Raw genomic sequence first — 21,313 nt, forward strand, 5'->3', positions numbered from 1 at the left:
AAAGTAAATTTTCAAACACACATTTTGGAAACAAAACTCCCAAGTGCTATGAATGAAAACTATCAGTCATCATTCTTCCACCCATCCCCTCTTTACAGCCCAAAGGCTGAAATCACCTGTTATCTTAGAAATAATCCTTGGAGAAACAAGTCCAAGAGGAAAAGCGAAGTTGTCGCCCCATCCAGGTTTTCTATTATCTAAGCTCAATGTTAACTGAAGACAGGAAGCTGCACATCCTGCAGCCTCATTCACAATCCATAATAGATGATGTTCCTGGAGCCCGAGTTGAGAAAAGAAATTTACTATGCACATTTTGGCAAAGATGCAGACCTGGGATTCAGTTTGAGTGGCTATAACATAAAATAATAAAGTACAAATGCAAACAGCAAAAATGTGCCCATATCACGCCTCAGAATGTGCCAAGCTGACCAAGTGATTATACATTTTTCATGTTTCCATAAGGTACTTAATTGGCGTTTTGTGGGGCGCCACTGGTAGAGGGCTCACGGCATCAGAGCTGGAGGGTAGCCTGCATCCTGCTATGCTGGCAGCTCCCCATCTTCCCCATTAGCTCAAACCACAAGGAGAGACAAGAGCAGGACAGGAGAAGGACACCTTCCTTCTCTTCCAAGTATACTGGAGTCCACCCAGGAAAAAGCAGGGCAGGTTGATGAAAAGTGTAAGCAAGTGTTCCCAGCCTCTCCACTGTGTCCTCAACTGGGGACATCATAAAAACCACAGTCGTTTGAACAGCCATTTATAGTTTACAAGTGCTTTTCAAATGGATTCTCTTAGTCCTCCCACAAAGGGGTGAGGAACGTGTTTTTATTGTCCCTCTTGTACAGATCTACAAAAGGAGGCTCAGAGAGGTCGAGGGAACTGCCTAAGGATATACAGCTGGTAAGTGCCAGAAATGGGGTCGGATCCAGTCCTTGCTGTGTCTCACACCTGTGCTGTGGGCTGCCTCCCCCTTCACCCAGGCCCTCAAGAGTCAATCTGATTTTCTGCATCAAATCCAAGGTAAGGGATAAAAGTAAGGGACTTGGAAAACGTCTGGGTAGAAATCTGACTCTCACACTTTCAGGCCAGAGATAAGGCTGTGTTTAATTTGAGGTAGGAAAAAATCACTTACCCCTTTCCCATTTGCACAGGAAAAGGTAAGAGGCAGAAAACTGATATTTTTTAATGCCCTGGTTTATTTCGTCCTTGTGCCCCACAGAGGCAGATGTGGTGATGCTCCGGGACGGGGGTTTCTTCTATCATATCCTGGGGACATTTGTCATCCTTGAGCTTGCTTTTTCTGGTCCTCTGTTCTGTTTCTCCCTTCCCTTGGCAATGTTCTGGGGAGCTCCCAAAAGACTCAAAAGGGGGATTCATACCTCAGCTCACATCCTGTTCAGACATTTGTGGTCTGAGGTTTGAGAGGCGGTACAAAGCCTTCTATCACTTTTGTGCGCACGGAAAGAGGGACTGGCTTGTTCGACCTTTGGAATCCAGGTGAAAGCGTTTCAGCTAACCCCTCCTCAGAAACTCTGTGGGCTCGCCTGATTTACATCCATGGGGACCGGGAGTCCCCCCATGAAAGAGTCCACAGACCATGTGCTCTGGTTCCCTTTTTTTAAAGTATGTCTGTGTTGTGACTTCCACTTTCAAGACAGAAACAGGACTCATGGAGGCACTTTTTGGGGGCTGACTCAGGGCTAGGCCAGGAAGCCAAGTTAATTCTACAGCCAGATTCTGATCATCTAGAACACGCAGGGGAAGCATGTTCCGGTTATTTTAATGTTCTGGTTAATTGAGAACTAAGTAGGGTATATTGAACATAATTAAGGCTTTCTTTGATGATTAAGAATCTTGAAGTGCCCTGCAGCCATCATTCTAAATATCAATTATAAATCCCCATTGGTGGGAATATAGGAGATTGAGTTCAACCTGAAGTGACTTCCAGGCCAACTGCAGGAAATTCATTTTTACTGAACCCCCAATACCAACATGTTATTTTCCTCTTTTCCTAGACAGCTAGCACAAGGAGAATTCTGCTTATTAGAAGCTTTCGGCGGTTTGAATCACAGCTCATCGAGGTTTCCATACAACTGTTCAGAGATTAGAAGGACGCTAAGAATGTTGGCTTGTTACACCTGATTGTCAAATCAAACAAATCTAGCCAGATAAAACATTCTTAGACTTATTTTGCAAATGTATTTTGAGGTCCATTCCCACCGCCCACACTCCTAACCGGGATTCAATCTTGCCTTTTATGCATCGGATAGAATGAGAGAGAAGACACTAAGTCAACGGGATATTGAAAGTCCTCTGTCCTTGTTCCAGTACCCCTATTAAGTAGTTACGTGACCTTGGGGAAGCATTTCCCACTTCTAAGACTCAGTGACCTTGTCTGTACACTGGAAGGTTGGACTTACTGGTTCTTAAACTTTTTAGGGGTACAGAGCTTCCAAAAATCAGAGGAAAACTAAGATAGTTTTGCACAGCAGGGGAAAATGAAGATAAGTGCAAAACGTTTCCATTCTAAATCATGGGGTGGGGTCATGGACTCCCTGAAGCCCATCCTCCTGGGACACCCATCCACCAACTTCAGGTTTAAAATCCTAGAGTAGAAGAGCTCTCGAGCCCCTTTCGGCTCTGGCATTCTCAGCATCCAGTTAAGTGCAAGCACCTACCCACATTTATAGAGCAGTGGTCTTGGCCTTACCTGCACGTTGAGACCACCTGGGAAGTTTTCACAATTCCCTCACCCAAGTTGCTCCCCAGACCAATCAAATTTGAATTTTGGCAGGTGGGTCCCAGGTGGCAGTATTTTTTTTTAACACTCTCCAGGTGATCCTAGTCTGCAGACAAGTTTGCAAGCCACAGCTCGAGAACAAGAATTCTCAAAATTAGGAGTGAACAGAACCACCCAGGAGGGAGGCCCCTTCCCCTGATGGTTCTGCTTCCTTCTGGCCAGATCTGGAAAGATGCAGTATTAGCAGGTGTCCTGGGCAATTCTGATGCAGACCACTCTTTGGGAACCCAGTAACATGCCCATTCAGTAGGAGAAGCCCAGAGGAGTCCTCTCCCCTGCTATTCCTTTCCTCGTGGGCAGTTCTGGTCCTCCCCGCAGGTCACCTGCCTTGTTCAGGGAAAGCTTTAGCAGCTCTTCATTTGCCATCCTTCCCATCTCTAGCAAGCCTGGATCTTATAGTCTGAGCCTCTAATCCCACCAGGTTCAATCATTTCAGCAGAGCACTCATCAACATCGTCGTGTTTAATATTTAAACACCATAGCATCACTCAGGTCAGCCTCAAGGTGAGAGCTGCTCCTGACTCCTATGCTATTGCTGGTCAGCAAACAGGGCCACTGGTGCCAGAGGGGACTGCGGGAGCACAGCTCCAAGGCAGGCCTGGCCCACAAAGACCCAGCCCGCCAGCTTCAGCACCTCTCTACCTCTTCCTACCTGAAGCGTGCGCAGCAGGACCTGCAGCCCACTGGCTTCTTGTTCGGCCATCCCCTCCTCGCGTCCTGGGGAACCGGCTGCCTGCGGCCAGACCGGGGCTGGAGAGGCAGCGGCTGCCAAGTTGACCTCACCGCTCGCCTCGCGGGAGCCTGCTGCACGGAGGCCTCAGCTGCACATGCTGCTGAGTGTGAAGCCACTGCGGTGCAACCCTAGACCTCTGCACAGGCGCGGATGCCCCCCGACTCCCACTGTGGGGATTAGGTGAGTCCCGGCCTGGGGAGGGCTGAGCATTTGGGCGCGGGGGTGGAGAGGGCACCAGCGTGAGTCACTCACCCACCTCCAGGCCCACGCAGGAGCCACCCTGGATGGCTGACAGGCATTCCCAGCTGACCTGGTCAGACTCCCTGCAGAGGCTCGCTCGGCCCTCCCCGCTTGTCCCCCCCTTCTTTATTTTGGTCTGTTGCCGGCTCCCGGGTAACAGGAGACCCAAGAACGCTTGCACAACCGTGGCCATGCAGGGCACAGAAGCCCAGGGCCCCCTGAGGTCCCAGGCTTAGAGACTGGAGCTCTGGCTGAGAAGGAAAATAACTGTGCTGGACATTTTCTACAGACCAGGTCCCTTATATAATCTGCCAGCTTTCACAATAACCCTGTGGAGGTGGTACCATTATTCCCACCCCACCCCACCCCACCTCAGTTTTACAAATGAGAAAACTGAGGCACAGAGATGTTAAACCATAAAGACAGGTCGAAACGGGCAAGCTGGCACCGAAGCACAGGCGGTCACCGTTACACATCCTGCCTCTTGCTGCTATAAACACATTGATCAAAGTAATGGAGGCCTGAGAGGCTGCCCTGGCCCCATTTCCTCCAGACCAATGTAGCATCCAGGATCTCTTTCTACATCTTCTGCTTGGAATGTGTGAGAAGACTTGGTGGCTAACTAGCCATCTAATCCTCCTCCCCGTGTCAGCGCCTAAGCGTCTCGTAGTCCTTCAGATGCTGGCTTCTCAGCTTGCTTGGGGGCATCACCTGGAAGTTTGTTAGGGCCCACCCAGAGCTCTTGAATCAGAATCTGCATTTTCACAAGATCCCAGGGGATTCATAGCTGGGTAACAAAATCACTAGAGGATTAAAGTTTGGGAAGCCCCAATTTCGACCATATCGATCCCATTGCCAGAAACAGCCTGTGTGTTCGATGCCTGACAATTTTTGACCCTATAGCCAGGATCTAGCAAGTCTCAAAGCTTCACACAACTTTAGCGTGTGAAATTGGAGAGTGAGCTCATTGAGGTTCGTGACCGACAGAGAGCACAGCTAGTCGGGAGGGCCTCGGCTCTCGGCCAACACCCCGTGCAGCGTGTGGGGAGCTTTTGTGAGCATCAAAGCGGGCAGTTGGCAGCTGCCCAAACACATTGCAGTGACTGAGGAAAGAGAGGTTGTATTTCCTGATCCTACTTGGCCTCAATGTTCCAAAGTCCCGAGTCAGGAGTTAGGCAGTGTCTCAGTCATTCCCTCCTCAGTGCCAGATGCCAAGCCCCAAATTCAAGGACAAATTCACATGGTTCTCGCTCTCCAGAAACTTCCACTCTTAACAGCTTTAAATGGGAAGACTTCCCACGTTGGGAACTGACTAGAACATCTCACAGGAACTGGGGAGCCCTCTTGTTTCTTCACACTTCTACGACCTCTGACGACAGGATGGAAGAAATAAAGGTCCCTAAGGATTTCCACCTTCTACGAGGGGTGGAAATTTTCCGGGACACATTCTATGATCTTCTACAGTACAGGAGCTGGGGGAGGACTGAACAGTCCCACACGATTGTCTTAAGGCCGATTACTCTGTGCTCCTTGACTGCAGGATAAAGAAAACAGGGAGAAGAAAGAGAAAACAAGACCTCCCTCCCAACATACACTTAAAGAACGGTTTAAAGAAAAACCACCCCCGCAGTGAGATTTCATAAAAATGACCTCTGAGGACACACCTAAAGGCATTGCTGTCACACTCCTTTATGACCTCATTCAAGTAAAATAGCCCCCATTTGAAAGGGGGTCTTGGTTCAGCTCGCTGGGACTGCATAGGACAGAATGAGGTTAAAAACGCTATGCGTAAAGGGATCTTTCTCTTCTACATAATGACACCCTTCCTCCTGCAGCGCCATGAGCCTTGTCTCAGTAAGCCCCATGCAAAACAAAGCAAGAAGTGGGCTCCCTCTTTCTCTGGCGATGCACCTGCATCGCACGCTCAGCCTGGCTCCGCTTCCCCATCACCCCTGACAAAGCTCCACCTTCTGAAGAGTCACCACCCACTTGACCACGTGGATACACACGGTTGCCAGCCAAGGAATAACGTGCTGGTTTGCATCCTCATTCAAGCAAAATTAGGTCTCGCCTCTAGTTTGTTTCCAGCTCTCCATCACTCCTTCAGCACACTCATCCTTTGCTCCCCCAACACTTACACCTCAACCTTGCCCAGCAAGGACCCCACCAATCCTGCTCCCTGCCCCTACCCCTGCAGAACCTTCTTCACTCTCAGGCTTAGGGGCATCTTCATCCAAACCTCCCTCTCCTGGAGATGAGACTCTTATGAGAGTCCAGTTCCGTTCGTGGGCTGATTAATTTAGGCTGAAGGAGGAATGGGTGATAGTAGGTTAGAGTGAGTGTGCTTCCCCATTAGTATTTGAATTTTAGCAGGGATTTTCCTAAAACACAGGAGCTGAGACCCAAGCTTGGGCGATACCATATCTTACCCAGTAGATGGAAAGGAGTGCTCGTTAAACCACATGGGGCAGCCAACAGGGGCAGGTCAGGCCCAGGGCAGACCAGGGAGGGAGCTGCTCTGTGTGGAACAGAAAGACCTCCTACTTGCTTCACTTTCTACCTTTCGAAGGAGACATTTAAAGAAACCACCCCACAGATCCAAGCAGAAGCCCAGATAGAGCTTAGTCCTCTGGCTTCAAAAAAACACACATGTCATATGGTCGGGAGATTCCAATAATTCCCTAGAAAGACTTACAGAACTCAGAAAAGCCATGATACTCACAGTTATGGTTTATTACCGTGGAAGGATACAGATAAAAATCAGCAAAGGGAAGAGACACGGAGGGCAGGGGCCGAGAGAGACCGGGCATAGCTTTGGGTTGTCCTCTCCCAGGGGAGTCATGCAGACAGTGTTTATTTCTCCAAGCAACAATGTATTACAACATCACAGAGTATTACCAACCAGGGAAGCCCGCTCGAGCCTTGCTGTCCAGGGAGTTTATTGGGGGTTGCTCACGTAGACATGGCTGATCTTAGTCTCCAACCCATCCAGAGGCCAAGCTGAGACCACGTGGCCCAGAGTCCCTCCTAAATCACATTGTTTGCATAGACTATCTAGCATGGCCCAAACACCCAGGTAAACAAAGACACTCTTATCAGGAAGGACATTTCAAGGACTTAGAAATTAGCTCCTAGGAGCTGGGCAGGTGCCAGATCTTCCTTCAGGAAAGGCTAATCTTTTACTGCACACCTGCCCTCTCATCTCCATCATCTCAGGCTCAAGACTCTCATAACATCTTATGGGTAAGATGCAGAAATAAGTGCCGGCCTGTACAATTAGGAAGACTCAATCACTAGTAGAACGCCAGTACTCGAAGTGTGCTAATGAATAAATTGACACTGATGTAGGGGGAGTTTTCTAACAGCATCCAGAGAATTCAGTCCCCTGGCTCTTTCCTATTTAGCATTTTTTTCAATGACTTGGATGACAGCAAAGGCTGCATGCTTATCAGATTTTCTGATGACACCCAGTTGAGAAAGACAGAAATATGTCAGAAGACACAGTTGGAATCCAAAAAGATTTCAGCAGCCTTGAGTGCTGGACCAGAGCCTACAGGATGAAATATAACAGAGGCAAGTGGAAGCCCCTTTCCCTGGGTCCTCAACACCAACTGTGCAAAAATTGGCTAAACAGTGTCGAATATGGAAAAGACTTGACGTTTAGCCAGAGCTGACACCAATATGACTTGTCAGCAGGATTCACATCTCAAAGTGTCTTTTCAGTCTAATGTTATCGCCTTTAGAAGGGAGACAAACATTGTATCAGTAACCAGGATAGCAGTGAGGCTGAACTAAGGTCCCAGCTGTGCAGGGGCTCAGCGGAGTGCCTGGCACAGAGGAAGTGCCCATCGGTGAGAGCTATGGTATTATTATCATGGACAGCACTAATAAAAGTGCCATAACTGCCACAAAGGAGACCCCAGGCCTGCTCAATGCTGCTCAGCCTCTAGAGGTACATGGCAGCTATCACCACGGCATGAAAGGATGTAAAGGATGGATGAGTTCTGAAGGCAAGAACCAGGAGCAGAGGACTTGCTGTAAGGAGCCCGATTTGGGACAAGTGCAGGAGTGTCCTGAGCTCGTTCAGCCACCGCACAGGACTATTTCCCTGCCCAGCAAGGACTGGAAGACTATTTGGCCAGAAAGTTCCAGAGGGCAATTCCAGGACTGGGTGCCTTTGACAGGCTGTATGTCGGCAACTTGATGAGGTGAAGAGAAAGACAAGGTGCTCACTGGCCCCAGGTCACACAGCCAGGAGATGGCAAAGGTGGAACTAAGCCTCCTTCTTAACTGGCTCTCTAGAGTGTGTCTCCCCGGTAGCACAGGAGATGGATTTTGGTGGAACCTGGATAAACAGTTTAAATTTCAAAAGACAGGTTATATTTCAACCTATATTTGAAAAAAATACCCAATTAGCATAATAAAACCGTGTTTTCTCTGGTATTAATTCTTATGACAAAGTTTAAAGTTTAAAAATGAGTCAAAGTTAAATAGTACACATGGTGCCCAGGCACAGTAAAATCCAGAGTGACGGAGGTTAATAGCAAAAATTATGAAAGGATCGCATTGCTCCACGCTTCCTATCTAAAACTTAGCTCAGATAATCTTTTCCCTAATCTGACAGTGAGATCAAATCTCACTCATAATAGCTAACACCCCTTTTTCTCAGATACATTTTAAGTATAAATGATTAGTATAAAGATTTACCGGAGTACACACACGTGACCAGTCTACCTATAATGGCAATTTACATATAATGTTCCTATCTTGAATCTTTCCATTTCCTGCTCTGGTTTTCTTCATTTTGACTTTCCTCTTTTTTTCCCTGCCTCATCTCCAGCACACACATGTGCATACACACTGGCGCATGCACACACAGACACACACATGCTCCATGACCTTCTGCCCATCAGAACAAGGATCCTTGACAATACGATATCAGAGTTGATAGACTGCCCCCTTGTCCCTCAAAAGATTTCCTTTGCCTTCTCCTAGTTCATGAAATTCCTAAGTTGGGGAGCAGAGGAGTAGAAGGAAAGGAAATCTGGGTACAAGAGCTGCTGGTTCGTGCACGTTGTCTAATTTAACTCTTGTACTAGCCCGCTGAGGCAGACATTATTCCCATTTCGGGATGAGGAAACTGAGGTCGAATTATGCGCAGAAGTTGCACGGGTGTTTAATCCTGGATCCGTCAGCCGCATGGCCCGTGCTCTCCAATGAGAAGAGAGGCTACAGGGGCCAAATCCCCTGGAAGGGAAATTCCCAAGAGATTTACATTCATGGATGACAAATGCAGATTGCTTCTTGAGAGTAGAGGAGAGTGTAGGTGGCCGGAGGGCACGCCCTGCAGCCAGGTTGGAAGCACAGCCCCGAGGAGTCTTAGAAAGACGCTGGCCTAGAAAGACAAGGAGCTACTTAGATGCTCACCAATGCTCAGGCAGAAGAGGAGGCCAGCGAACAGAGACCTCCTCCACCATTGTACCTGGGACCAGCCCTTCCGACAAGCCTCTCTTCACTCTAAACACGGAACACCAGGGATCAAACTTTTGCTCCTTTGCCTATTAACTATGCGACTTGGGGAAAGTTACCTAAACTTTCTGTGCCTCAGGTTTCTCATCTGTTAAGTAGGGGATGATAATGCCTACCTCATAGGGTTGCTGGGAGGATTAATTGGAGTAACACAATGTTCTCAGCCCAGTGCTTGCCATCTAGGAAGCACTCAATGTATGCAGTTGTTATTGATATTATTACGATGATTATTGCGATTGTTACTGATTCAATAATACCTACCTCAAATAATTGGTGGGAGGATTAAATGAGCAAGTGGCTAATGTAAGGTGCTGAATGGATGAGAAATTATTAAGCCCTGGACTTCCGCTGAATTAGAGGGTAGTTGGTAGAGGAATTGACTTGACATCCATATTTCGGCCCAATGAGGAAAACTGTTTTGTGTCCTCATCTTTCCAAAGCATCTCTGAAATGAACTCCTGTAACCACAAGGCCCCTGAGAGAAAGCCTGCAGCTGCCTGAGCTGAGAGACCAGACAAAGCAAAGCAGATGCAGATGAGCTCAGCATCGTTCTGGTTGGCAGGACAGAGAGCCTCAACACCACCTACCATGGACAGGAGCCCAAGGCAAACCAAACCTACAGGAGACATGGCTTGATCAACATTGGGTGCTTTGCCCTTTCAGCAAGCACTAACTCAGGACTCTATTCTCTATACAGTGTTTTCTATAGCTATGTCTTAAAAACTGTACGTTATTCTCAAATGAAAGTGAATGTGGCCATTTTTCACTGACACATAAACACTCAAAGAACTATCCAAAAATTGTCATGTCTGGACCACTTCATATGTGGCCATTAGATTCTGCAGCCCAGAGTAGACAGAACAGGTGAACAACCATCCTTGCTGGATGCTACAGTGGCATTGTTTCTGGCATAAATTCAGGGCTCAATAAAAATAAGATGGTTTCCTTTGACATTGGAGAGCATTCTTGACCACCACTCCCCCAACTTAATTACCAGAGTCTTTATCATATGTGTCCAAGGTTGAGACAGCTCATGATCTGCCTTTTCTTAGCTATGAATCCTGATCTATTAAACATGGCATCCAGGTGGTAACTGGTTCTCTTGTGCTGTCTTAGAATGTTCTTCCATCCCTCCTGGTTGATGTGGAGCAAAACCCAGATCCTTCAGGACCTATGGAGAGTGACAGGATGCAAAAGTCAAACAAGGAGGCTAGGGCTTCCTAGAATAGTGAGGAGGGGTTTCAGTGGCAGCTGATTTATCCTCTTTGTCTTAATCTTTCTCACCCTTCCCCCACCCCAACCACATAACATCACCATCCAAGTCCCCACACCTTTGCCATCTAGCATGGAGCGATAAGGATTATAATTAAGATGAGCTAACACAGGAAGGAGATTGCATAATGCTGTGTTTTCCCAAGGGGTTTCCTCAGATCCACATAAGCCTTGCTTTACAACATAATCTTTTTAGTCAGGCTCAAGGACCCCTTTACTTGTTTCTGTATAGATTGTGTTTTCTGTTAGAAAAGAATGAGTTTTTTTAAAATCTCTCTTAAGTTTTGTCAGACAGACTTTTCTTAAGTTATTCCAGAAACCCCAAAGGGTTGTTATTACCAAAAAGGAATCACTGATCCCAGTAGCAAATACATATTAGCTCAACTGAATTGTTTTTATCAGAGAATGTTAGAAGAGCAATTGACTCTGTAATAATCTTTATTGTTTATCTACTTTTTTACTTCATTAATTTCTGCTCTTTATGATGTCCTTCATTCTACTTGCTTTGGATTTAGATTGCTTATGTTTTTCCAGCTTCTTAAGATAAAAACTCAGATCATTGACTTTAAGTCTTTCTTCTTTTCTAGTATAAGCATATAAAGCTATAAATCTCCCTCTATGTACTGCTTTAGCAGCATCTTACAAATTTCCATGTGTGTGTTCATTATCATTCAGTTCAAAATATTTTCTAATATTTGACATATGGGTTATTTAGACATGTGTTTTTCTTTTCTTTCCTTTTTTGAAGAAGAAGAAGATTAGCCCTGAGCTAACATCTGCCATCAAATCCTCCTTTTTTGTGCTGAGGAAGATTCGTCCTGAGTTAACATCCATGCCCATCTTCCTCTACTTTATATGTGGAACACCTCCCACAGAATGGCTTGATGAGTGGGGTATAGGTCTGCACCTGGGATCCGAACCAGCAAACCCCAGGCCACCAAAGTGGAGTGCATGAACTTAACCTCTATGCCACTGGGCCAGCCCCTAGACATATATTTTTTAACATACAAATATTGAGACTTCACCAGAGTTCCTATTATTATAAATTTAATTCCTTGTGAATTCCACTATGGACAGAGAATGTATTCTAAAAGATTGTAAGATTTCAGTCTTTCAAATTTATTGACAAGTTTTGACCCAGCATAAAGTCTATCTTGAAGAAAATTCTATATATATATATAAAGAAGGTATATTCTGAAGATACTGGGTGTAGCATAACATAAATGTCAGTTAGGTGAAGGTGGTTGACAGTCTTGTTCAGATCTTCTATATCCCATGATTATGGATTTGTCTATCTTTCCCTTTAGTTCTGTTAGTTGGAGCTTCGTGTATTTTTAAGCTCTGTTATTAGACAAATACACATTTATGATTGCTATGTTCTCCTGATGAACGACCCTTTTATCATACTGAAATGTCACTCTTTATCTTTGGAAATATTCTTTGTCTTAAAATCTGTTTTTCCTGATATTAATATAGTCATTCCAGGTTTATTATGCTATAGTTTAGATGGTATATCTTTTTTCATCCTTTACTGTCAATCTATCCGTATGTTATATTTAAAGCCATTTCTTGTACAAAGAATATAATTGGGTCTTGCTTAGTTATCCAGTCTGACAATCTCTGCCTTTTAATTGAAGTGTTCAATTTATTTAGATTTAATGTAATTATTGATATAGTTGGCTTTACATTATGCCATTGTTTTTCTATTTGTCCCATCTGTTTTTAGTTCCTCTCCTCTTCTTTTCCTGCCTTTTTTGGTGTTAATTACATATTTTTTGATATTCCATTTTAATTCTGCTATTGACTTTTCAGCTCTAACTCTATGCATGATATTTTAGTACTTACTCAAAGGATTACATTGTGCATCCTTGACTTATCACAGTCTAGCTGGAGTTTATATAGTACTACTTCATGTAAAATATAATAACCAGACAACAGAATATCTCCATCTGCCTCACCTGCCTAGCCTTTTGATATTGTTGTCATATTTAGTACTCTGTGTTTGTTATAAACCCCACACAATATTAATTTTGGTTAAGACAATCACATGTCTATTAGAGAAATTATGAGAAGAAAAATATAGTCTTTTCTTTTTACCCACATTCTTACCAGCCCCAGTGCTTGTCATTGCTTCCTGTAGATATGATTTTCTCTCAGGAATCATTTTCCTTCAGCTTGAAAATATTTCTTCATTATTTTTGAAATTATAATCTACTGGCAACAAATGCTCTCAATTTTTACTGGTTGGAAAATGTATTCATTTTGTCATCATTTTTAAAGAATATAGAATTCTGGGATACTGGATGGACAGTTTTTCTTTTTTCTTTCAGCATAGTAAAGATGTCATTCTGCCTGTCTTCTTGCCTCTCTTCTTTTTTTAAAAAAAATCTGTCATCATATATATCAATGTTCCCCATATGTGATGTGTCATTTTTCTTTGCCTGCTTTCAAGAATTTTTCTTTCTCTGATGTTTGTCAGGCCTACCACATAATACCTAAGTGTGGCTTCCTTTGTATACATTCTGCTTGAGTTCAGTGAGCTCCTTGGATTTGTAACTTTGTGTTTTCCACCAAATTTTGGACATTTTCAGCATTATTTTTTCAAATGTTGTTTCTTCTCCATTCTTTCCACTCTCCGTCTTGGACTACAACTAAATATATGTTAGATCACTCAGTATGGTACCACTGGTTCCTGAAGCTGTGTTCATTTTTTTAAGACGTTGTTTCTCTCTTCTTTGGATTGTATAGTTCCTATTAATTTTCCAAGTTGACTTGCCTGTCATCATTTTTCAATTTCAAGCAATTTCATTTTTTAACTTTTACCCATATAATACCCATTGGGTTATTTTTTATACTTTCCATTTTTCTATTGATTTTACCCATCTGTTTATTCACTTTGACCATATTTTTCTTTAAGTTCTTGAGCATATTTAAAATAGATGTTTTAAAGTCCTAATCTGCTCATTTCAAAATCTCAGTTATTTTCTATTGACTGCTTTTTCTCTTAAGTATGGATTTTTTTTTTTCTGTTTCTAGACACATCTAGTAACGTTTTATTGATTGCAAGACACTGTGATTGAAATATAGTGGAGATTGTAGATTCTGCCATTAGAAGGGCACTTGGATAACCTGTAATTCATTTTTCTTCATTTACAAATTATGAAAGTGAACTCGGGGGAAAAGCATTTACCAATGCACACAGATAATTGTGGCAAACTGAATCTCTACCCAAATATCCCAGGCTGAGCCTCAGTGTCTTCCCAATTTTCCAACTTGAAAACTTACTGCTTGTTTTTCTAAATGTATTCCTTAGGAATAACATTTTCTCTTCTTAAAGAAGAAATACTAAGCCCTTGCCTGATTTCTGTGCCTTCAGATCACTCACCCACTCTTCTAGACCTAGGGATGCTACTGGTATTGCTGCTATTAATGATACCTACTCTTTGTCAAGGACCGTGCTTACATTACTGCGTGCCAGCTGCTGTGCAGGAGTTGTACTTACTTTACCTCACACTAAACCATATCTTCTTTTGGCAGCTTACCCTAACACTGCTCTGTCTGCTGGCAGAATTAGATACCCCCTTTTCTATGTCTCCAAAGCACGCGCAAGTATAACATAGTACTGATGATACACATTACAGTAATTAGTTTATGTGGACACATTTTCATTAGGCTTTAAGTCTTCCAAGGGTCAGAGGAGCCCACTATGTCCATAACCCCCAGCACAGTGCTAGGCGTGTATTAGTTGGCAGAAAATATTGGGTTCCAGTGGCCTCTGGCAAAAGGAGAGAGCCCACCTTTGGGCTAGCTATATGCCAGTGTTCCCAGCCTTGTCAGCAATTGGCAGCTCAAAGGTCACCATATCCTTGGCCCTAGGAGGCAGAAGGCCGACTCCCTGCTCAGCATCTACTTGGGGCTTTGTTGCCATGGACACCCGATAAAGTTCTTCAGAGAGGGCCAAGATAATCTCCATCCTCTTGCCTAGCCTGGTCCCATCAGTGGCCAGACCTGGAGTGCTGACAGGTGTGGAATGTCCATCAGTTGGGCCAGCCTAGAGGCTTGTGGCTTCTGGGCCCCAAAGCTGAAGTATCAGGTCACAAACAAGCTGGAATCAGGGGCTCCTAAGGTCAGGCTGCCCAGAGTGGGGCAAGGGCGAAATAGAGATATCAGCCATCAAGGCTACCAGTCCAGATGCTTCCTTTTGCTTCAGTGAAGGCTGTGAAGACTGCAAGCCAGGAGTACAGGAACCAAATGCCAAACCAGATAGGGGAGGGAGGGGCTATGAGGATGAGGCCACGCTCCAGCGTGCGACATGTTCATTCAGTCATTCACTCTACACACATGTATTAATCATAGTTCTATAGTGGAAAGTATGCATAGTATCATAGCATGGTAGCTAAGAGCGAAATCTCTGGACTCAGACAACTGAGATTCACAGCCAGGTTCTGCCAATTCCAGCTGTGTGGCTTTTAACAAGTTACGTAAATTCTCTGTACCTCAGTTTCCCATCACTAAAGCAGGGATAGTGACACAAAGGGTTGTTTTCACTTAAATGAGTAATGCATTTGAAATGTGTAGCCCAGTGTCTAGCGTATAATAAATGATCAACAGATGTTAGTAGTTATTATTGGCGGGCCCTGGATGGCATCAAAGAAGTTAAGGTGAAAAATACACAACCCCTACCCTCCAAGAGCTCTTAGGGTGGTGGAAGAGATAGACCTGAACATGACCTTTTCCAGCGTGATTTAACCATGGCTGCTGCAGTATGGGAGCCCCAAGAAGAAAGGAACTTCTGCCTGGAGAATTTGGGGAAAGTTTCCCAAAGAATACGGTCCTAGCACTTGACCTCTGAGGAATTCCAAGCTGAAGTGAGCAGTGGGGCATTCTAGGTAATGTAGGAGTGTGCGAAAGGCATACCTGTGTAAGAGAGTCTGGGATATTTGATATGATGAAGGGTTGATGTCCAAGTGATGGAGCCCTTGCAATGAAGCTGTAGAGGAAACTCAGGCCAAATAAAATAGTTTGATTTTCCACATGTGGAATGGGATCCCAATGAAAGTTTGTAAGCAGGGAAGAGACATACGTAAAGTTCACTGTCATGTTTAAATTTCTTCTCCCTCTTTGGAAATGTGAGCTTTCTCCACCTCCACGTGAAATCAAGTGTATGGCAAATTCATAGCCCTCTTTCCCCACTCACACTAGGCTGTGAATGACTAATAAAGCATGATGCAATGCACCACGAGAATTTACAGTTCACCAAGGGACAATTAAAATCTGGAGCATCATCTAGGAAATGAAAGAAGTCTTTTGAGCTTCAGGGGACCTCCCCAAATCCTCTCGCTCATCTCTCTATGTTGGTGTCTAAGAAGTTCATTACAATGGGAGGTTCTCTTTATCAGTTAAACAATTGATTAGCAACTTCAGACACAGCTATCTTAGGATACCCAGTACCCTGTGAACATATCAGAGACTCTGGATTTCCCTCCTGGGACACTATAACCAACGCTTTCCTTGAGCCACCTGTCCTTGTACTAGTTCAGAGCTGAAACACCATTACAGTCTGGCTGTCTGTAAGGAGAGAGCAAGATCCATGGAAATGACAAAGTCCGTTGTCCTCCTTCTCAGTTTTTACCTCATCCCTCATCCGGTGGGACGTTTTCTTTTCACTAACCCATCTCCTTTTCTCACATACATAGATAATGATCTGAAGGTAGCCACGGTGACCAATTGGGACTCGGTCATGAGGAAGCTCAGAGAAGCATTTGAAATTTAAGACATCTTGTGTCAGCTTATAACAACAAAAGATGTCAGCTCGCTTTAGAGAATTATTAAATACCTGAACAGGTGGGAATGTTCAAAACGTAGAGAGGGCCAATCCTCAGTAATCTTGGTATTACTTCAGATGTCCTTCCAAAGTGACTTGAAAGTTGACATTTTCAACCTGTTTACGACACTTGAGTGCAGAGTTCACAAGGAAGAGCACGACAGGCAGACTCTAAGGTGCTCCCCATCCCCCACCTCCTGGTGCCCATGCCTTTGTGTGAGCCCCTCTCCTTGAGCATGGGCAGGACCTAGGACTTGCCTCTAACCAATAGAAAATGGCAAAAGTGATGAGCTGTCACTCCCACAACTACGATACATTCTATGACGCCACTTTGCTAGCGCACTAGCCCTAGAGACTCTCCTTGCTGGCTTGATGAAGTAAGTGGCCAAGTTGGAAAAGCCCGTGTGGCAAGGAACTGTGGGCACCTCCAGCCGACAGCCAGCAAGAAGCCAGAGGCCTCTGTCACACAGCCACAAGCCTGACTCCAGCCCCCCGGACTCTTCACCATTATGTTGACAGCCCGGAGAATTAAACTGCAGCCCTAGAAGACGGCCATGGCCACGAACAGACTGTCAGTCCCAGCTGGTCTCCCGTCTGTCCCTGTGTCCCTTCCCTCTCCCAGCCCTGCTCCTCCAGCATCTACTCGCTCTGCACAGGAATCCCAGGGAAATCGTTGGCATGCCTGCGCATCACTCACGCAGGAAAATGAGGACGCAAGAAGAGAAAAACTGGAAAATCTGATCAGGCTGGCTGAAAGGGGTTTTCATTACAGTGATTTACATGAATAGGAGCTCAAATTTGCATACCATTAAGTGTTTAAGATTAACTTGTGCACATTTTTATTTGATTTCAGCCTTAAATTCTTCATGGAAGCTGAGTCTCCGTGGTTTTCTCCCCCGCATAACAGAGCTTTAAAACAAAACTTAAAAGACCTGCCATGGTCAACGGATTTCTTCAAACTCACTAACTTTGCAGAAGGGGTGCTCCCTCAACATTAAAATGGCAGCTGGTACAAAGATGGATACTCACACAGACGCTGCTTTGAATAAGAAATCGCATTTTCATGGTAAGCTCTGCAAAGCCAGGGCAAGAGTTTGCATAACACCTGTGACCCCCTGCCAGGACTGGCCCAATGGCGGTTTGGGGTTTTGTCATTTTCCACAAGCAGAAAGGACTTAATATGCACTTTAAGATGGAAAGAAAACCTGCCTGTGGGATTAGGCTACACCTGTCCACTGGACTTTGAGTGCCGTGTGTCCCGCCGGCTGGCCCCTGTAAAATCTAATAACAGGACTTTACATAAGGACCGACGGTGGCACCGAATAGCTCCTTGCCCTGGTAAATGATCGAGAAGAAGAGGTTTTATGAGCTGCACCAGCACACCGCATCTTGATGTGATTAATCCATCTCAGGAAAGTGACTTTAAGAGCCAATTAAAGGCAGCTTAGAGGAGCTATTTTGCATTATCTCTTTATTCTGTTTCTGGCGACAATTGTACCTGTCAGGGAAGCTGTGAGCAACTATCAATTTCTGCAGCATGAAATTGCAGAGGAAAATAAGAGCCACTGCCCTGGGAGGGACCGCCGTTCATTTCAGAGTATGAATCCCAACCGCTGGGCTGGAGACCTCTGACTCTGCGTGGCTGCCAGCTGCAGGTGATGTGTTTGTGGGTCCTCCCTGCCCCTCCCGGTGACCTTCTGCTTGGGAACATGGGAACACAAAAGCCACCACCTCTAAATGCAGATTAGCACAGGAGCAAATACACTCCATCCTGCAGGAAAATCTCCTTTTATCACAATGAAGGAGGCAGAAGAGAAGGAGAAATGCTTCTATGTAGCAAATGAAATTATTTTCCTGCTTTAAAATGGCAAGCCCTGGGAGGAAAAGTAGCAGAAGAGGGGTTTGCTTCGAGGCAATGACTTTACTGACTCTTCTGTGTCCAAGGAGGTCACAAGGCATATTTGTAGGGGAAAGGCCAAATCCATGAACCCTCCCACTTCATGCTTCCCCCAGAGAACAGGGGCTGCCCCAGTGTAAATGGTCGAGGAAAGAGTTAAGGGCCACTGGAGAAAAGAACAGCTCGGAGTACCCAACCCTGAGGCAGGACAGACTGTCAGGAAGGCCTGGGCTGCCCCCAGAGGAAAGTGAACCCTCTGGGCCTGGAGAGACGGATCCCCTGGGTCCGTAGGTTACTACTACTTAGCGGGAGCCAGGGGCTCAGATGTCATACACAGGGAAAGGGCCGGCTCAGGTTCTGTCACTCAGCCTGGGTAGGATTACGTGTTTGTTCCGATGCCCGTTGACCCTTGGTCAGGACACACACCCGTCAGTCACCTCTCCAAGAGCTCAAGGCTGTGCGGGGTGGCCAGGGCCAGACAGAGGCAAGGCTGGGAAGCCGGGAGACTAGCTCGGAAGGCCCCTAAATTGTCCTGCTGGGAATGACAGGCATTTTCCAAACCAGATGTGGCTCATCTGTCACCATGGTTTGGTTCAGGAGCCCATGCAGCCCCGTTGCCTTCCCTGGGAAACAGGCACAACATAACTGGGCCTTGAGAAGGTAGTGTCGGAACCCAGCCTGCCCCAGCCCGGCTCTTCCTGCAAAGCCTCTGGCCTCAGTAAAGCATGCCTGTTCATTCCTCCCAGTCCTGTGCCCAAAGCCGCATCACAAATGTCCCCACCCCCACTTGCACACACACACGCCCAGGCGCACATACTCCGTCCCCTCTGCTTTTGCGAATTCCCTCAGTAACCGGCCAAAATTCCATCTCCTGCACAAGGCATTCCCAGAGGCCTTGCCCGGGGAGGAATAGCTTTGTGTCCCTATGCATCTTCCAAAGTGTGCCCTGTCTCTGTCGTGTCATTTCCCGCAAGCTCTCATACCGGACCGTATCATGCTTAGCATCCTGAGCCAGATCACGTCCATCTGTGCATCTCCAATGCCCAACTCAGGACCTGGAATGACAGAGATGCTCAGGAAGTGTACGCAGAAGAAAGGAAGAAAAGGAGGGAGGGGCAGAGGCAGGCAGGAAGACTTACTTTTACGTGAGAGTTAGCTGGCTTCCTTAGGTTCCTGGAGATAGACACAGGAGAAAGCAAAGACAGGAACCAACAGTGATTAATACATATATGTATCTGGCATTATTCTAAGCACTTTATTTCCCTCATTATATTTTATACATGAAAAAAACTGAGGCTCAGAGCAATTAAGCAACTTTCCCAAGGGCACCCAGCTAATGAAGCTCAGAACTATAATTCTGAATCGGGCCCACCTGATTGGAATGTGCACCCTTTTTCTCTGACAATATTGTCTTCTTAGGCTCATAAAATATTAGGATTGAAATGCACCTTAGAGATAATCTAGTCTGAACTGTTTGAGGCCCAGAGAGGTTAAGTCATTTGCCACAGGTTGCCCAGCTGGTCCATGGTAGAGTCAAGAACGCTTTTCTCTTAATTCCCATTCTGTTGCTTTTGACATCAACGCCAGCCTCTCAGAAAAGCCATAATGAAATGCGATATTATCCTATCAAATCAAGTTGTTAAGAAACAGATGTTTCCCCAAAATATTTGGGAAACAAGCTTAGCCCATTTGGTCTTCCCAGAGCAGCTGGGGGTGCGTAAATACCCTCAGGAAGCACATGGAGGAGGTGGCCAGCTCCACAGGCTCCCAGATGCTCCCGGGAGGAGGTCTGTACCTGGAGGAGAAGGAACCCTCGGGAGAGCTTCTATTAAGGCTTCCAAACCTGTCCTCCAGGTGAGAGGATGAAACGATGCCAGGAACGGGACTTCCATTGCCTTCCTCGCGAAATTATCCATGCGATGGCTCTGCTGTGTGTGTCTTCGCACCTCAGTAGCTTTACAGCCCATCAGCATCTCTCCATCATCCTGTGAGGTGGGCTGCTGTGCTGTCAGCATTTTCAGGATGGGCAAATGGACGTGCTCAGAAGAGAAGATACCTGCTTAGTTAACAACGGTACTTCACCAGCCGGGCAGGATCCACCATCGCAGCCTCCAGGCCACTGGGCTCCACCAAAAGGGGCTTGCTTGGCTCCTGTCTTTCTCCCGGATGGATTTTCCTCTTGTCTCCTCCTCATTTTTGTCCTTGTTACTGCTCCCTCTACTGTGTACTCTTCTCCTGCAACCTTCCCCTGGCTTGTCCAACTCCTTGTTACCAGGAGACGCACTCAAGTTCTGGAAACAAGGCATCTCTGTCAGCTGAGAAGAGCACTGGGCCCAGGGGTGGGAGAACCAGAGCCCTGCACCCTCTTTGCCAGCCCTTTGCTGTTTTATCTCCAGCGAGTGGCTTGAGTTCTCTGCACTTCTCTTTTCCCCTTTGGAAAACAAGGATGCTTTTCCAGGGCTCCCTCAACTGTGACAGGCTGTGATTTACTCCAGGCCACTCTGATGTCCACTTTCTGACCTCCAGCACTTGATAGCATTGCGGTGCAATTTAGTAATTCATTACACACAGTCACCTTATCCAACAACTGCTTCCCGCACAGTCTCATCTTCCTAGTAAGTGTGTGACAGCTCAAAGGCAAGACACAGGGCTAACGTTTCTGGTTTCTTCTCTGCGACATTTCACATAGTGATGAAGAAATATCGGGTGCTCAGAAAACCAATTAGATTAATTAGTCAGTTGCGTGCAAAAAGGTCTTGCCTCGCCGGTATCCCACCACCACCTTGGAGGACCAGAAGAAGAACAAGGAGTGTCGAAGAGAAGGAATCAAGCTAGCCCTTCCAGAATCTGACCGGAGAAGAAGGCAGGCTGGACCCCACAAGGAAGGTACATACCCAGGTGTCCAGGATGTGAGGTCTGGGCCTGGGGTGTGGACACCTGGGAAGCGGCAAGCCAGCTGACATCCAGGAAACAATGTACAAAGGCTGAGAAGGTTAAGAAACAGCAGGAAAGGGGAGT

The 21,313-nt window shown here is 45.8% G+C and overlaps 1 protein-coding gene and 2 long non-coding RNA genes across 7 annotated transcripts in view; 1 reads left to right on the forward strand and 2 right to left on the reverse strand.

Annotated features, from left to right (window-relative positions):
• The window catches only part of AGBL1 (AGBL carboxypeptidase 1), a 755,364-nt gene extending 751,585 nt beyond the window's left edge, over positions 1–3,779 (reverse strand). For 3 of the 5 annotated variants that reach the window (XM_005602809.4, XM_070266954.1, XM_070266979.1), the window contains exon 1: positions 3,453–3,779. In XM_005602809.4, the coding sequence (XP_005602866.2) occupies positions 3,453–3,503 (51 nt within the window). In that variant the 5' untranslated portion in view covers positions 3,504–3,779. The remainder of the gene's footprint in view (positions 1–3,452) is intronic. The other 2 variants (XM_070266962.1, XM_070266955.1) reach the window with 1 other exon arrangement.
• LOC138924073 (uncharacterized) lies at positions 773–10,301 on the forward strand. The gene is made up of 3 exons (XR_011438676.1): positions 773–900; positions 2,016–3,713; positions 9,743–10,301. It is a non-coding gene; the product is annotated as an uncharacterized lncRNA (long non-coding RNA).
• LOC138924072 (uncharacterized) lies at positions 6,484–20,463 on the reverse strand. The gene is made up of 5 exons (XR_011438675.1): positions 20,091–20,463; positions 19,435–19,468; positions 19,279–19,350; positions 10,297–10,473; positions 6,484–8,118 (listed from the first exon to the last, which is right to left on the reverse strand). It is a non-coding gene; the product is annotated as an uncharacterized lncRNA (long non-coding RNA).
• Between the last annotated feature and the right edge of the window lie 850 nt (positions 20,464–21,313).

This window comes from Equus caballus, chromosome 1 (assembly GCF_041296265.1).
Source record: "Equus caballus isolate H_3958 breed thoroughbred chromosome 1, TB-T2T, whole genome shotgun sequence".
NCBI lineage: Eukaryota > Metazoa > Chordata > Mammalia > Perissodactyla > Equidae > Equus > Equus caballus.